Here is a 16,931-nt window from a genome sequence, read left to right as displayed (position 1 = left end):
ATCTCCCCCATTTTGGGAATTGATACAACCACTTCAAGAGAGTTTATATAAGGAAATAAGCATAACCAAGCGCACACATACAAAGCAATAATGCATGTGTGCAAGATGTAAATGCTTACGCAATCAAAGCAAAACCCTCTAAACATATCCAAAGCAAACTCTCTAAACTTATCCCCCATTGGCATCGATTGCCAAAATGGACGAAAAGTTTAGAAAGCCAATATAGTAGGTGGTCCTCCAAAAAGAGTGTACTTCTTAGCAAAAGAGTGCAAAGAAATGCACAAATAGAATGATAAGTAGTTGGAGGAAAACAAAGTATATTGAGGACCCAAAGATTGCAAATAACAGGATCGTATGCCACAAAGACATACAAAAATAGAGGCAAGCAATATAAAGATACCAGATGGAACAAACAATAATATGGTCCTTCGAACCACATGAATAAAATATATTATGATAAAGGCAACAGAGTGTTTTATCAAAACTAGAGAAGCACCCCATGATTTGTGCACTAATAAGAGATTTTTGTATTTGATACAAGTGCACAAAATAGGATCGTTGCTCCCCCAAAATTAATAAAAACACACAACGAGTGCAAGAAGATAGATGAGACAATAAGCATATCACTTGCACAAAACAAATGGTTGAGCAACATGTAAAAGAAGCAACTTAAGAATAAGCTCAACCAAAGTAATGTGTGTGAGTCATGGCAAAGCACTTGAGAAGACTAAGATATGGATGAACATGACTCATCACATAGTCTTGATGAAATGAGATACAAAGTGCAAGACAGATCATTCCCACACACACATACTGGAAAATGGGTTCACAAGCTTACTAATAAACAAAATAAGAACCAATGCTTGTGACAACCCATTGTGAAGATAGGAAATAAGAACCTTGTCAAGAGGAGGGATACCAATCGAAATGGAAAAAACCCTCATCAAGACAAGCATGAGGAAAAATAATCTTCACATCCAAAAAGTGCATCAAGATGTAGGAAAATAAGATACGCACTCAAGACAAATCCTTTCACGAAGCCACCAAAAGCTGAAAAAGGAAATGCAATGGTGGACGTGAAAGAAAAGAGGATATCAATTAGAGATGCAACTTCTCTCATGTGTAAAAGATTCTAAGTAGAAGACAATCATGATGATATATATATCCACAAAGAAGGATGTACACAAGAAATGGTTACAAGAAGGAACAAACTAGATATCCAAAAAGGAAGTCATAAATATATCAATGAGATCTTTTGCTTGGAAGCATAGCACATGGCTTAGTGTTTTCTTATTGTACAATATGAACTTCCAACATACGAACATCAAAGACATCCTAACTAGTAGTAAGACATCATCGTTCGTATGCTTTGAGAAAGCAAACAAGTACTACAAGAACAAATCAAGAGATTCATGCCATGATGCAACCTGGAAAAGAAAAGACAGGTTGGGTCCTTTGCAAGAAAAGAATGCATGAAGTGGATACTTGTTACCGAGACAACATTGGATTGATGTAGTAGATAGTTGTTCTTTGGTCATCCTAACTTGGCTCCAATAATCACATGGTCTCAACTTCTTCCTTATAGGTGAGCCGAGCATCCAATGCATCTCTAGTTGTTCCTAGAACAACAAAACAAACAAAGTGGTGCCCAAACTCATTGGGACCAAAGAGTTAGAAAACCAGCAATACATAGGACAAACTCCACATACATATGTGCATATAGATATGAATTTGAATTTCATGCACACTTTAGCCAATTTATGACAAGTTGGAGTTTCTCCTATATATCGGGTCAAAGAAGGAAAGCAAGCAAAAGAAGTTGTATATAGTAGCTAGATACGCATGCTCAGGACTTCTCAAGAATCAACTCAACACAAAGTTGATAAGTCACCAAAAGACAAGGTATCAAGTGATAATAAGATCCTAAAACAAAAGAACTATCACTTGAAGGATATCAATTAAAAGATACCTCAAGGAATGAGATATCCATTGACACATGCCAAATAGAAGGCAACAAGAAACCAATTGAAGGAAAACAAACACGAGGTATCTAGTTTCCAAAAGAGAGCTAGGTTCCAACAAACCAAGCCCTCGACGAATTTTCATGATGGCACAAAGCATCATAAAGAGCAAGACTTGCCTCCCATCAACACATACTTGATGGGGATATAAATATTTTATGATGGGTGAATAAAGAAAGTGTTCTAAAGAAAATAGGATAGCTCCCCCAAGGGACATGCATTATATAGAATTTGCATTTGAATACAAAACGCACACGATGGGATCATCACTTTCTCTATATCTATAAAAATACTAGACATGTTAAAATAGATTCATAAGAGGCAAGGAAGACAAACGACACACAAAATCCAATGTAAAGATGATTAGCAATTCCTATCACATGATGGGAATACCAATTGTCAAGGACAAGAAGTATTTTTGAAGTGATACTCATTGGTAGATCACAAATATATCCAGGATCATCTTTACCCATAAAACGCAAGCAAATGACACTTGTAGAGCTAACATGCCACCTAGGAACAAGATAATTTACAATATCAACACTAAGTGGCAACACGTCAAATGTACACATTTTCTAGGTTTGTAATATGCACATAGCATATTACTCCCCCATAATGTGATAAACCAACAACATTAACAAGTGGCAGATTAAAACCAACAAGAGATACTTAATGGACCATATAGAATTTGAATTCCTCATGAGTAAGACATACCACATAGAAACTAGATAATCTTGAAGTATCAAAACTAAGTGGTATTCCCCATGTATACACATTTATAGGATTGTGAGGTGTGCAAAGCACATCACTCCCCCACAATGGGATAATACATTAATCTCTCACAAGAGCCAACAAAAAAAAATAAACAAGATGCAAAAAGGCTCAAAACAAGACTCACATGTACATGATATGCAAACCAACATACCCATACTCGATTACTCAAGATAAGCAAGTTGGAAGCACAACATATACAAACGCATGCAAGGTACAAAACCACAACATGCAAAGGGGCAAGCACCTAACAATGTAAACAATTTAAGTATAAGTTACCGTAAGGAGGCTCATTGGATATAAGATAGAAACTTGATAATCCAAATGACTTGGCTTGAGATAATATGAATGATGAAGACCCCTTAATTCTTCATTATGTATCCAAGTCTCTAATGTCCTCCATAGTCACCTATTGATCAAGTTTGAGCTTGTTGGTCCCCAACTACGTTGGGTCCTAAGAGGTTAATCACAATAGGCTTGGAAACCCAAATGGTTCTTTTCTTGACACCATTTTGAGTACCAACAAACTTGGCAAACACATTGCCAACCTTATCCTTCCCAAGGGAATAGGTATCATCAATAGTGATTGGGTTTGATAAGTTACCTCTTGTGCAAGACGAAGCGACGTGACCCTTCTCACGACATAAGTAGCAACATCTACCCTTTGCTTTCTTCCCAGTTGATTTCTCACCTCGGGGAGTGTTGGCTTGGGTCTTATTGGGAAGAGGCCTTCCTTCAACTTGTAGCTGAATATGTGATTGAGTTTGTGGCCGCTTCCCTTGTTGCTTGTGACTTTGAGACTTCGTCTTCAGAGGGCAAGATCTAACATGGTGCCCTTTAACTTTGCACTTGAAGCAAATGATTTTGGCCGAATTATTGACTTGTTCTAGGCCCCTCTTGTTCTTGTTTGAGTTTACTTCAACATCATTTTTGTCATTCGGAGATGTTTTCTCACACAGGACGTTGTTGAGTGTGGACATCCCTTCATGACACTGTTCCAAGTCTTTCTTCAAAGAAGTGACTTGGGCCTTTAGTTCTTCTATTTCCTCTGCACGGTTAGTATCAATGCAAGTACTAGAGGAAGTGTAAGCTTTAATGTTAGAGCAACAAGGCAAGGAAAGTAATTCATCACACGAGGTAGCAACATTATTAGTAGACGAATTACGAGGACTAGCACATGGAAATATAGTACTTTGACTAGAAGTAGTGCCATTGTCCACATGAGGCTCACTTGATGTTACCTTGGTGATGATAGCCTCATGAGCTAACTTTTGCACATTATGGGATGTTAGAAGATCGGCATGAGAGCTTGTGAGCATTACATGGTTTTCTTCCAACTTCCCATAATTGCTAGTTAGTAAATCAAGTTGAGCACGTAGCTCAACATTCTCCTTCAATGTTGATACTTCAAAAGAGATAGGGTTAGATGTACAAGTATCATCAACAATATGAGAGGAGTAAGTAGCGACTAGAGACTTCTCATGAGTAGATCGCCGCGAGTACAACTCCATCGACCGCGTTTATAGTAACGCTTCCGCTTTGCGATCTTCAATGGTATGAAGATGCTCTACCTCTCTCGTTGCTGGTTTCTCCTAGTTTGATCTTGGTGTGACGTAGGATTTTTTTGAATTATTACTATGATCCCCAACGATAAAAGATAAAATAGATTAGGAGGAGAAACAAGAAAAGGCGAAGGTGAAAATAAAAAATAAAAATAAAATCTCAAAAGGAAACAGATAAAACTAAAAAACAAATAAACAAAAGGAAAAAGCTAACCATCACCCGACGGATCACGATGGCCGCGTACACCACTTCCCTTATATGACACGCATTCAAATGATGCCTCACATAGGATTTTTCAACATGGACTATGTTTGTGAAACATATATGATGTTGTAATAGTCAATGACGAGTCTATGTTCTGCAACAAACTCTTTATTATGGATTATTTTTTACTGCAAGATCTCAATTGTAAAAAAATTACAACAAACCCTCCGTTTTAAAAAAAGCCGCAACAAAACAGTTGTTGCAAAAAAAATTTACAACAAGATCTATGTTATAAAAATAATTCTACGACGACCTGTGCTGCAGACCTGCAGTGATGAAGGCGTACTCGGCTCGTGCAATGTAACAAATCTGACGGCTCACGACCAGCCGACCGACGCGTAGCACATCCTAGAAAGAAAAGGAAAAATGTCATACAGAACCTTCCTAAAATAAGGCTAAATAGAAGTTCTCAAAACCATAGAGAACAAGCAAGAGCTACATCCACAAACCCGGTCATGGGCCACTACCGGCTTCAGAACACACGAGAGCCGAGCATTGTAGTAAATAGGCTTTCCAAATCACTACTTCCTCCGTCACAGTTTAAAAGATATGCACGTATACCTAGATCATCAATTTAACTTATATAAAATATACTGTTTAATATAAAAATTATACCATTAGAAAATAATACATCTAAAGTTTATAATAATATACTTTCTCCGTCCCAAAATAAGTGACTCAAAAATGACTCAACTTTGTACTAAAGTTAGTGTAAATTTAAGTCAATTTTGAGTCACTTATTTTGGGACGGAGGGGGTATATTATTTGTTATATATGACTCTTATTAAATTGGTCAAATTGACGATCTAGATATATGTGTCGGACTTGTAAACTGAGACACAGGGAGTAGTTGAGGAATATACCTTTCAACGATTAATCCCATCTTCCTAGATTGTGACAAGTGGCGCACTATATGCGTGCCATTTATCGCAACCTGGAAGTTTTTCCTTTTTTCTTAGATTCATATTTTAAAAATGTTTTATTTTCTAAACCATGCGTTCAAATCCTGAACTGTTTTCACCGTTGGGTTTATCGCGTTGAGATTTTTAAAACTAGATCCCATGTTGATAAGTTTTGACAAACTTTTTTTTCACGAAAAAACCGGACAAAACAACTGCCGTGCCTCTCGCGATAACAAAATCGTGCCTCTCGCGAAAGCAAAACCGTCTCTCTCACGGAAAAAAGAAAGAACAGAAAAACGTTTTTCTCCTTTCCGAAAGGCACGGGTGTGCCTCTCGCGATAGCAAAACCGTGTCTCTCGCGGAAGCAAAATCGTGCCTCTCATGAAAAAAAGAAAGTGAGAAAGCAAAAAACACGTTTTTTATTTTCGAGAGGCACGGATAGCAAAACCGTGCCTCTGGCAGAAAAAAGAACAGAAAACGCGTTTTCCCCTTTTCTGATCGTGCCTCTCACGATAACAAAACCGTGTCTCTCGCAAAAAGAGAGAGAGAGAGAGCAGAAAATGGGTTTTCCCCCTTTCCGAGAGGCACGGCCGTGTCTCTCGCGAGAAAAGAGAGCAAAAAATGCGTTTTTTTTCTCTTTTCGAAAGGCACGGCCATGCGGAAAAAATTAATCTAAAAAATCAAAAACACGTACTAAAAAATAAAAAAAGTAAAATACGAACAGAACGCTCAGAACACGACACGTGGCGATGGCTAAGAACGCATCAAGTGACGACGCGCGAGAGTGATTGTTGGGAGGCTCGAGTGCTGGCTAACTAGTTGTTTCATAGGCTTTACGAGCTTACATGGATAATACAAAGATCATGTGGGCTTAATGTACTTGTGTTTTACGCAGATCTCGACGAAGCGCCGGCCCATATGATACACGAGAGGGGTTTGGGGTTGGTGGTGGAACCCTGGAGGCAGCAACTGAAGAGAAATATTAGCGGAGCATCCGAGGGGAGGGGATAATAAACAACCAATCGAGGAGCTCCGCCTATCTCTTCCTCCTCTTCCTCCTCCCCTACCCCAACACATCGAAACACCTGAACGGCGGGATGGAAGGGATGGGGCAGAAGAGGCGCCCGCTGGTGGTGATGGCCTCCTCGTCCACTACGGCAGCGCAGTCCGCGTCGCGGGGCGGGGCCAACCCGCTGGCCGAGCTGACCGACCGCTTCAGGTCGCTGGAGGTCGGGGTGCGCGAGTGGATGGCGAAGCAGCCCACCCACATCGAGGCCGCCGTCACCACGGCGTTCGGGGCTGTGCAGGGCGGCGCGCTCGGCGGGCTCATGGGCACGTTCGCGCCCGAAGGAGGGGCGGGGCTCCCCGTGCCGCAGCCGCCTCCCGGTCTCGACCCCAAGGCCATGGCCACCTTCAAGCAAGCGCAGGTCTCCTCCTCGCCCATGTATACCAGTCCTTTCGTTACAGATTTAGATGGAGACCATCATTTTCGGTTTATTTTCTGGGATATTTACTTACAACATAAAGCAATTGGTCCCTTGTTCACACAATACTTGAAACGTCGAGTGTCAAGGTTCTTTTGTTCGACTTAAGACTGGATTTGTCATTTGGAATCGGACCAACTTTGTTAAAATCAAATCGAGATAGCTAGTACGCATGTGATGTCTTTTCCTTTTCGTAGACATCAATTACTTTTCCTTTCTCGTTTCTTAAAGCAATCATCACTCTTCCTTTAGTTTTAGTGCAGCAAAGTCTTTATTGGTCCTCAAGGCTGTCTGACATATACTAGAAACTAAGAACATGCAGAGGCAACGATTACATTCTATCGATCATGTACATTCTATCGATCATGTACTAAGTACAACATTATCCTGGTTGATGCAAATCCAATCATCCTCTAATCCTTCAGGTTAACGGTATCTTTTTTCAATTATTATAGGCTTTGGCAGGCGGGCCACTGGTGCAAGCTCGAAATTTTGCAGTCATGACTGGTGCAAATGCAGGCATATCTTGTGTTATGAGAAGGGTACGAGGAGTGGAGGATCTCCAGGGCAGGTGAGGGTTCATAAGTTCTTGTTTCTTGTTATGTGAATATTTGCAAGTAACAGGAAGCCAACAACACATTTGATAGAATAGGTGCATCTTATTCTGTTCACATAAGATGCTCTCCTTTTATTTCTTAGCTATTGGTCAGTTGCATATCAGCTGGCTAGGATATAAGGAATGTTTGGTTCCAAAGAGTATTTGTTCTACCTGATATAAGGAATGTTTGGTTCCAAAATACTAGTAGTTAAATGGAACCCCAAAACCTAAGTGAAAAGACCAATATAACTGCAACACCGCAATATGTTCTTGCATACAAATTGTATATATGTTTCCTCAATATGGAAGCCTAGTATTATATTTTGAGAAAATTAACCAATCAGTGGCATTGCCTAGGCTGAATAAAATAAAGCAAATGTGGTATCTAAAACCAATGTGGCAATAGGCACCTCTATGAGTGGGCCTAAGGTGTAAGCTAGTTGATCGTGTCAGCCTGTTAAGTGCTGAAAATCACGAAGTTTCATGGCATGACCCAGCGACATGCACAATTATTTTCAAACCACAGTAAAATTGTGCAACTGGGGTCGAATTAATGGATAAAAATGCAATCTTTCTCTCTCTCTCTCTCTCTCTTTCTCTCTAGAATGTAAAGGGGGAACATACCATTACGACCACTAGCTGGATCCATTTGAAGCTGTAAAAATAACATGTTTCCAGACTTATATGTCACTATTTGTGCATGACGAACAAATCAGAGTGTACTTTGTTAGGTAATTGATAACTAATTATTGTAATGGTGTTGTATTAACTAAGAGCAAATAATACCCTTACAATCATGCTGGACAACCGCTTACACGCAGGGTGAGATTGAACTCAGCAAAACATCACAACTCGACTCTTCCCTACAGAATCAAGCCAGAGAATGTGCCACTTTATTTCCATTTTGGTTGCCTTTTACCACCCTAAAATTTGGTAATTGCCGAAGCAACTTCAGGGTCTCTGAAGTGATTCCCACCATTAACCGATACCTATTTTCTACATGATTGATTTCATACGGTTTCTCTAGTGTGTTCATGATTATCTTCTGAAAACAATGGCATATTGTAAGATAAACTTGATATTCTAAGGACTTCAGCAAATAGTAAAACATAATACAAGGAAAACGGAAGGTGATATCACACCCTTCATCCTTTCAGTCAATCATGATTGGTGTTACAAATTCAGAGGACCAATTGTTAATAAGATGAACATATTTGGTATGTATTTTCAACTGCATGATTGATCAACACTCTCTTTTATATAGCATGACAGCAGCTTTTGGTTCTGGTGCTCTATTCTCCATTGTGAGTGGAATGGGAACCCCGAATCCAGTTGTTAATGCAATTACAACTGGTATGGCTTTTGCAGTATTTCAAGGTGGCTTTTTCATTGTAAGTAAGCTGTACATGCTTCCTGCAAATGAAAGTCATTTTGTACTTGAATTATGTCTCTAGGTTTTAGTACTGAATGTGCTGGTGAGCCTTCACGCTGCATTGCAACTTCACTGTTATATATCAGTAGGATAGGGCAATGTATCCTTAATTTATCTATGGTTGTTGTACTCTTCTAATTCTTGGGATCAATCTTATGGTCAATCCATCTAATTGTAGGTTGGGCAGAAATTCTCGAAGACAAAGACGCATAATGAAGATATGAACTATTCTCGTGGAAGAACTATGTTGAACCAATTGGGCCTCCAAAACTATGAGAAGAATTTCAAGAAGGGTCTTCTAACTGATGAAACACTGCCTCTTCTCAATGAAAGGTACATTTTGTAATATTTAACTGAGTCCCTGCAACGGCCGAAAAAATCAATCTTTAAATTAGTAATATGCTTACTGAAATTTACCATTCAGTTGTTGAAAATTCACATTTGTGTTGCATTATCCTCCAGCGCACTCAGAGATGTGAATATCCCCCCTGGTCCAAGACTTGTCATACTTGATCACATTAAAAGGTTTGGAATTATTGCATGCATTTCCGGTTTCTGGTGCGCCAGTTTCTTTTATGATCTGATAGTTTGCAATTTTGCAGAGAACCTGGGTTGGCGAAATCAAACTGAAGTGATTGCATTGGCACCAGTTTTTCCCAAGTTGCATAAACTATGGTCTGGGAAGTCCGTCCAGTCCAGTCCAGCTCTTTCAACGATGATGAGCTCTTTAGGCAGCAGTATGATTGTAAAAGATAACTTAGTAAATGTTTTGTAGTAATTAGGCTGATTAAATTACATGGATTATCTGTATTGAAGTTTCAGTCGAGCTACTTTCTGCTGTTGTCATGGTAGAAATTTTATTTCCAGAACACGTGAGCTTGTTCAGAGTTATTTTTTGAAAATTATTCAGAGTTATTTGTGTAAAGACAAGATGGAATGTCTCAGTCTGGCTGGAACATGTTAATACCCCTTCCTCCTGTTTGCCAATCAGATAGTTAAATGCTGCTAGTTGTAGCAAGGATAAGTGCAGGATTGCCGTACGCTTCAACATGGAGAAGTGGCTTCAAGCACGCACAAACTCTTCCAAGAACGTATCTTAACGTGCAATATACAATCCCAAAATAGTTGTGAAAACCACAAAATTTACATAGTGAAAATAGTTGCGAAAGCCAGAAAATGTACATATTGAAAAACCTGATTCAGCAAAAGCAAAACAGAAAATTGATAACAATTGAAAAAAATCCTGATTCGGAAAATCCCGATTAAAAAAAGTAAAATGGGAAATCTACAAGTATCAATTTTTTTTCATGAAATCCCGATTAAAAAAAGAGTAAAATGGGAAATCTAAAAGTATCAAAAAAAATCAGTAAAAATAAAAAATCGCTAGAAGGAGGGCTCGAACCTCCGACCTTGTGGTTAACAGCCACACGCTCTGGCCAACTGAGCTATTCCAGCTTCGTTGGTGCAGTTGTAGTTGGAGTCTAAACATACTTGAGCAGAGAGAGCAATGCACTTCTTCATAATATTCCATGTATATTACCGTTTTATTTGGCAACTGGATAATAAATAGAGTTCTTTTTTGCGGGCAGATAATCAATATAGCTGTTACACCGTGCATGTTAAGGTCTTTCTGTATAGTATCCAGCAATATGATGGTGAATGCAGTGAAATACGATAGTATAAAGTTTGAGGCCTAATCATATATTCCAAGCCTTGTCATACCATATCACATATTCACTTTACAAGATCTAGTGTTTAGTCTAGTTGATAAATACTCCCTCCGTTTCAAAATATAAGACCTTTTAGGGATTTCACTAGGAGACTACATACGAAACAAAATAAGTGAATCTGTACTTTAAAATATGTCTATGTACATCCGTATGTAGTTTATAGTACAATCTCTAAAAGGTCTTATATTTAGGAAGGAGTATCATATTCTTCAGAAACTTGCACCGAACCTGATTGACAAAATCAAATTGGAGTGATTCACTGTCTGTTGGTCAGCTATTTCTTATGTTGAGTGATGGGTGTTCCCGGAAGTCTGCCAGTCTACGGCAAAATTTGTTGCTCAGAAAGCTTGAGATTTTTACTTTGAGCAAGTAGGTGCTTATTCAGAAATCTTACTCAGAGTGCGTCTGGAAATAAGCAGCAGGTGTTCAGCAAGATATGTTGAAGCACAACACAATCACAGTATGTACATTCCAGTCTGACGTAAACAATGTACACATGTTAGAAATGCAGCAGTATGTACAGGTGATGTAAGACTTCAATTTACATTATATTCACGGAGAAACTCCAGCATCTGGAGAATATGTACATGAACTACGGAACCTATACCGCTATGCACGAAAGAATCAACAAGCTTATCCACAGCGCAGTAAGCCTCGCTATACACTGGTGCTCAAGCCTTCAAAGCGTTGGTGTTGGATCAGAAACTTGAACAGTCTGATCATTCAACCGGCTCAAGCAAGGTTTTCCCTTGTCATCAGTGTCCATCATTATGGTATCACCAGGTTTGTACTGCCCAGAGAGAATTGCTTCGCTGATGACATCCTCAACCAATTGAGTGACGGCCCTTCTAAGTGGCCGTGCACCATAGCTCTTGTCGTATCCTTGCTGAGAAATCATGTTCTTCATGGCATCAGATACTACTAAGCCGATACCGAGGGCCAAAAGCCTACCCTTCACCTCTTCCATAATTATATTAAGAATAGCCAGCATCTGAAAAATGTCAGGAAGTGTTAGTGCATCATTTGCGATACTTAGCATGATTCCATAAACTACATGTCAGAAGGTGTAATGCAACAATTTTTTCCAACAACAACAAAAAATCTGATGTACAAAATTTTACTAGGTAGTAGGTACGTAGGTGCAAAGAGGACAAGGGGTTGCAGCGCAGGTATTGCGTAATGGCGCACAAATGGACCAGTGGTTTTAGTTTTATAATGAACTAATATGATATCTAGAATCACATGATAATAACTAAGCAACCTAAATAAATGAAAAAACAGACCTGAGTCTTCTCAAGTGGACGGAACACAACCACCTCATCCATTCTATTGAGCAATTCAGGTCGAAAAAATGCCTTCAACTCTTCCATTACCAAGGATTTCATTACAGCGTATGTGTTCTCTTCTGTATCACTTTGCGTCTGGAAACCCATGCTCATCGTTCCTTTGGAAATCGATGTAGAACCAACATTTGATGTCATGACAATTAATGTATTCTTGAAGGAAACCCTGCGGCCCTGTAGTTCAGAAAAAGATAATGATGGTTTCATTTCACTAAGATGGATCCAGGGTCTTGCCTCATCTTTCTAAGAGAAGTTCACACAAGATTTAGCAATGCACATGAGAATGAGTCTCATAAATAGGATCGCCCTTCTAGGACAAGTCATGGGTCATAACAATGAACAAATAGCTTGTTGAGTTTGCAAAAATAGCTAGCCCGACTTTCGAGGTGCAAAGTACAGTATGAATTTTATTTATCTACTGCAGAAAGTAATATCACGAATGTCAGGATCTAGCACCTGTGAGTCCGTCAAATGACCATCTTCAAACACTTGGAGAAGAATATTGAAAATATCAGGATGAGCTTTCTCTATTTCATCAAACAATACCACAGTGAATGGTTTTCTCCTGACTGCTTCTGTCAAAGTACCACCTTCACCAAATCCCATGTACCCTGGAGGAGAGCCTATAAGCTTGCTCACAGCATGCCGCTCCATGTACTCACTCATATCTAATCTAACCATAGCTGACTCCTGTTAAACGAAAGAAATAACCTTTTAAGATAAATTCCATATAACATGTTCTTTAAGTTGAGGAATAATTATAGAAAGATATAACCAGGAAAGAGTGACCTACAGATCCAAAGTAAGTTGATGCTAGAGCTTTGGTTAATTCAGTCTTTCCAACTCCTGTTGGACCACAGAAAAGTAGAGTAGCAATAGGTCTGTCGGGATCACTCATGCCAACGCGTGATCTCTTCACAGCTCTTGATATAGCCACAACAGCATCATCTTGACCTATGACACGCTTTCTGAGTTCATCGTCTAGTCCTACTAGAAGCTTTCTTTCATCTGCAGTCAGCTGCTGGACTGGTATACCCGACCACAATGATGTGACTCTTGCGATTTCCTCTGATCCAACCACAGATGGTCTGCATCATTAATTGTGTTTTGAAATTTAGATGCCTATATTGTGAAATGCGAAGTCTACTCAGGATGAGATCATGAATGAGAAAACCTACTCATCAGCTGAAGTTGACGGTGTTGTTCTTGGACTTGTCTTGCTATCATCCAGTACTTCAACATTAACCTCATTCTCTTGGTCATTTTCATTTAGAGAATATTTCAACCTGTTAGTTTGTGCCTGAAACGTGTTGTGAAATGAATTGAACATCTGCCAGCAGATGCCATGCAAAAATGTTACTTGGAACAACTCTATTTAAATATTCTATTACCACTTCATGCATGGCCTGGACAGCTCTAATCTCTTGCCAATATTCATCTGGTGACTTCAAAATAATGGAGCACTGCTCTTCCTTCTTCTTTTTAAATGATTCCATCCGAGCTCTGCTACCGGCCTCATCAATTAGGTCAATAACCTTGTCAGGAAGATGCCTGTCAGGGATATACCTCATTGACAAATAAACTGCCGCATTAATGCCTTCTAAGGTGTATTTGCATTTGTGATAAGTCTCATATTTTTCACGCAGACCAAGTAATATCTTCACAGCATCCTCCTGCAAAGAGAACGAAGGGAAATTAAAAGAAGCTAATAAGGAAGAGTACCAAGCGGTTTTGAGAATTGAAATTCTGCACTACCTGACTAGGCTCATTTACAAATACTGGCTGGAATCGGCGGGCCAAAGCCTTATCCTTTTCGAAATGCAAACGATGCTCATCCAGAGTTGTAGATGCAATGCACTGTGAGTTCAGACAAGTATCAGCACATGGAAAGAAAAATAAGAAAAGATGCTATGTTGCAGTATGTCAGCAGATGAGATATATAACTACTTAATACTATTACCTTCATCCCAAATTAGCTGTCTTAGATTTGTCTAGATACGGATGTATCTAACACTAAAGCATGTCTAGATACAATGTATCTAGACAAATCTGAGTCAATTATTCGGATGGAGGGAGTACTTTGCATGGAAACATTCCATGTGGATCATGATGGCTGATTAGCACAAATACTTCACAGGTATTTATAAAGGGACGTCACTCAAGTGACACGCTACATAGTACAACATCAGGAGTATGCGCAGCAGTAACAAATCAGTACAACATCAGGAATAGCCATAGAAGGAGTTCCTTGTGTGGAAACAATACCTGCAATTCACCCCTAGCAAGTGCAGGTTTCAGCAGATTAGCGATATCAAGACCAGCTCCCTTATTTCCTCTTCCAGCAATTCCAGACCCAATAAGAGTATGAACTTCGTCGATGAAGAGAATAACATCATCTACATGAAATAGGGAGCTATTTGTAAGATCAAAAACTGAAACAAATGCTTAAGTGTTCCATTTATACTGGTACAAATAAGATAAACCTGCTTTGCGCACTTCACGTATTAAACTAGTAACCCTGGCTTCCAATTCGCCCCTCTCTTTTGCACCAGCCATCAGTAAAGCAACATCTAGTGACAGTATACGCTTTCCCTACATAAACAATGTGAATTAGTCATAACTATAAGCTACTGTTTGCAAGCATTTTTTTTTCTTCATCAAACGTGATTGTTTATCTATAATTGGTAGTGGAAACTCACCACAAGGAAAATAGGCACATCTCCATTAGCAATTTTAAGAGCCAACCCTTCAGCAATGGCAGTTTTTCCAACACCTGCTTCACCCAAAAGAATTGGATTGTTCTTTGTGCGCCGGCATATAATCTGAACTACTCTTTCAATCTCCTTTGCACGACCAATAACAGGATCAATAAACCCCCCACTGGCTCGCATAGTCAAATCTATACAAAATTGAGCTAGTGCGCTCTTCTCTGAAATGACAAGTAAATAAGCTCATTCTTTCCACACTCCATATCATAAAGAAAATTAATACAAACACCCACAGAGCAGCTTAATCCCTCACCTTTCTTTTTATTGGAGTATTTGGCAATTCCAGTCCTCCCATTTCCAGCAGTGGATTTATCACGCAATTTGAAAGAAGACAAACCCAGAGGCTCTCTGCCATCCTTCGCTAGCTCCCCTTTGACTCGGGTAAGAGCCTGCTTTGCTAGCTGAGCTGGAACTACTCCTAAGCTACAATGAACATCATTAATTAGCTAGTACCCAGTTAATCGGATTCCCATTTAATTACAAGTGCCAGATGGACAACATTTTTTAAATTTACAGTTAATCGGATTCCCATTTCTTTGAGGAGTTCACATAAATTCATTTGCATTTCCCGTTTTGAAAGTTCAAAAAATCGAATGTTGCTTATTGTTTAGACGATCAAGAGAAAGTTTGATGCGTTATTTAGCTGTTGACATTTTTGCCGACATGAAACCACAAATTGCAAGCTCTTCTGGAGAAATGAAGCAGGAAAACATCAGCACCAACCTCTTGAGGATGCTGTTGGTTGTCGGATCGTCCAGGTCGAAGAGGCCGAGCGCAATGTGGTCCGGGGAGATAAAGTTGCACCCCATATTCCTGGAGAACTCGACGGCTGCGACGAACACGCGCTTGCTGGCCCCAGAGAAGGGCACGTCCGTGGCCAGCCCCGTGGCGGCCTGAGCGGGCCCGCCCTTCCCGACGGCGGCGCGGCACGCCTCGCGGGCTCGCTCGATTCGGACGCCCGACGCGAGGAACCCCGCCGCGGACCGGTCCTCGGCGACGAGGCCCAGCAGCAGGTGGTGCGGCGCGACGACCTCGTCCCCCATCCCGCGGGCCTCCCGCTGCGAGAGCACCACCGCCTTGACTGCCCGCTCGGTGAACCGCTCGAACACCGCCCTGACGACGAGGCCCGCGGCCCCGCGCCGCTGCTGCCCCCGCCGAGGCGGCGGCGGCGCCAGCAGGGTCCCGGAGGAGGCGCGGAGCGGGTGCGCGAGCGCCACCGCCCTACCGCCCGACGCGGCGGCCGCAACCGTCGCCGGGGAGAAGCGGCGGCGGAGGCCGGCGCCCGTGGCGAGGATGGAGGCGGGCGGGGCCGCCGCTGACGAGGAGCAGCAGCACGCCTCCATCGTCGTCGGTTCGGTGTGTGATTGGATGCTTCCTCCTCCACCTCCTGTTGGATTAAACTATGGGCTCGCACCGGCTGTAAGGTGCGGCCTTAAAGTTGCACGAGACGGAATAGAGTAAAGCTGCAGCCAGGCGGTTAGCTGTGCGCCACCGCCGCTCGGGAATCGAGTGATTGCATGGGGAGGAAGTGACCTGCGGGCGGCACGCAAGGAAGGAGGGCGGGGTGGGGAGACCGGCGCGGCGGCGCGGTGGTGGATGGAGATGCGTTGCGGTGCGGCGGAGGAGGAAGGAAGGAAAGGAATCTGCTTGTGTCGGGAGGCGAGGTACGGTGTTCCACCGCGCGGGGGGGTGGTGTTCTTTGGTGGCGCGCGCGTGACGCGGGTTTATCCGATCGGGATGGCCGGTCGGGGGCGGAGGATGGGCGCCGGTGGCCAATGTGTGCGGGTTTCCGCGCGCGGAGGTTTGCGTCGCGCGCCGGTGGCCCAAATGTGCCGCTCCGGGCATCGTGTTCCGCACTGGACACAACACAGTGGCTGGTTCGCAACGTGTTTCATGCGTATGCGAATGCGTGGGGCACTCCCGGGGAAATGCATGCATGGATGGTATTTACCCACATTTGTAGCCACTGGCCAAGGTAACAGTATCTACACCAGACTTTGGTAAATCTGTCCCTATACGCCGTCGGGCGCATCCGCCAACACCATATGCGTCCTT

At 41.5% G+C, this 16,931-nt stretch overlaps 2 protein-coding genes and 1 non-coding gene across 3 annotated transcripts; 1 reads left to right on the top strand and 2 right to left on the bottom strand.

Annotated features, from left to right (window-relative positions):
* Positions 1 to 6,473: 6,473 nt before the first annotated feature.
* LOC123426622 (chloroplastic import inner membrane translocase subunit HP30-2-like) lies at positions 6,474 to 9,960 on the top strand. Its single transcript, XM_045110483.1, has 6 exons — positions 6,474 to 6,948; positions 7,461 to 7,576; positions 8,868 to 8,994; positions 9,214 to 9,368; positions 9,498 to 9,560; positions 9,638 to 9,960. The coding sequence occupies exons 1-6, from the start codon at positions 6,619 to 6,621 to the stop codon at positions 9,663 to 9,665; spliced, it is 819 nt and encodes a 272-aa protein (XP_044966418.1). The 5' UTR covers positions 6,474 to 6,618; the 3' UTR covers positions 9,666 to 9,960.
* A 456-nt stretch (positions 9,961 to 10,416) lies between these two features.
* On the bottom strand, positions 10,417 to 10,490 carry TRNAN-GUU. Its single transcript has one exon. It is a non-coding gene; the product is annotated as a tRNA-Asn (tRNA).
* A 752-nt stretch (positions 10,491 to 11,242) lies between these two features.
* Positions 11,243 to 16,644, bottom strand: LOC123426621 (chaperone protein ClpD2, chloroplastic). The gene is made up of 12 exons (XM_045110482.1): positions 15,600 to 16,644; positions 15,130 to 15,299; positions 14,808 to 15,037; positions 14,592 to 14,700; positions 14,374 to 14,504; positions 13,864 to 13,965; positions 13,500 to 13,781; positions 13,287 to 13,408; positions 12,902 to 13,196; positions 12,565 to 12,798; positions 12,049 to 12,282; positions 11,243 to 11,756 (listed from the first exon to the last, which is right to left on the bottom strand). The coding sequence occupies exons 1-12, from the start codon at positions 16,217 to 16,219 to the stop codon at positions 11,445 to 11,447; spliced, it is 2,841 nt and encodes a 946-aa protein (XP_044966417.1). The 5' UTR covers positions 16,220 to 16,644; the 3' UTR covers positions 11,243 to 11,444.
* Between the last annotated feature and the right edge of the window lie 287 nt (positions 16,645 to 16,931).

Source organism: Hordeum vulgare, chromosome 2H (assembly GCF_904849725.1).
Source record: "Hordeum vulgare subsp. vulgare chromosome 2H, MorexV3_pseudomolecules_assembly, whole genome shotgun sequence".
Lineage (NCBI taxonomy): Eukaryota > Viridiplantae > Streptophyta > Magnoliopsida > Poales > Poaceae > Hordeum > Hordeum vulgare.
The sequence above is the reverse complement of the archived record's forward strand: the minus strand, read 5'-3'. Positions and strand labels throughout refer to the sequence as shown.

What these genes read in the sequence shown, in the direction of transcription:
- LOC123426622 (XM_045110483.1), top strand. Translation starts at nt 6,619, where the DNA reads ATGGAAGGGATGGGGCAGAAGAGGCGCCCGCTGGTGGTGATGGCCTCC. An exon ending in CTGCCTCTTCTCAATGAAAG is followed by an intron (nt 9,369 to 9,497) that starts GTACATTTTGTA and finishes ATTATCCTCCAG; the next exon opens with CGCACTCAGAGATGTGAATA. An exon ending in ATACTTGATCACATTAAAAG is followed by an intron (nt 9,561 to 9,637) that starts GTTTGGAATTAT and finishes GCAATTTTGCAG; the next exon opens with AGAACCTGGGTTGGCGAAAT.
- LOC123426621 (XM_045110482.1), bottom strand. Translation starts at nt 16,219, where the DNA reads ATGGAGGCGTGCTGCTGCTCCTCGTCAGCGGCGGCCCCGCCCGCCTCC. An exon ending in ACGTGAAGTGCGCAAAGCAG is followed by an intron (nt 14,505 to 14,591) that starts GTTTATCTTATT and finishes TATTTCATGTAG; the next exon opens with ATGATGTTATTCTCTTCATC. An exon ending in TTGTAAATGAGCCTAGTCAG is followed by an intron (nt 13,782 to 13,863) that starts GTAGTGCAGAAT and finishes TTCTCTTTGCAG; the next exon opens with GAGGATGCTGTGAAGATATT.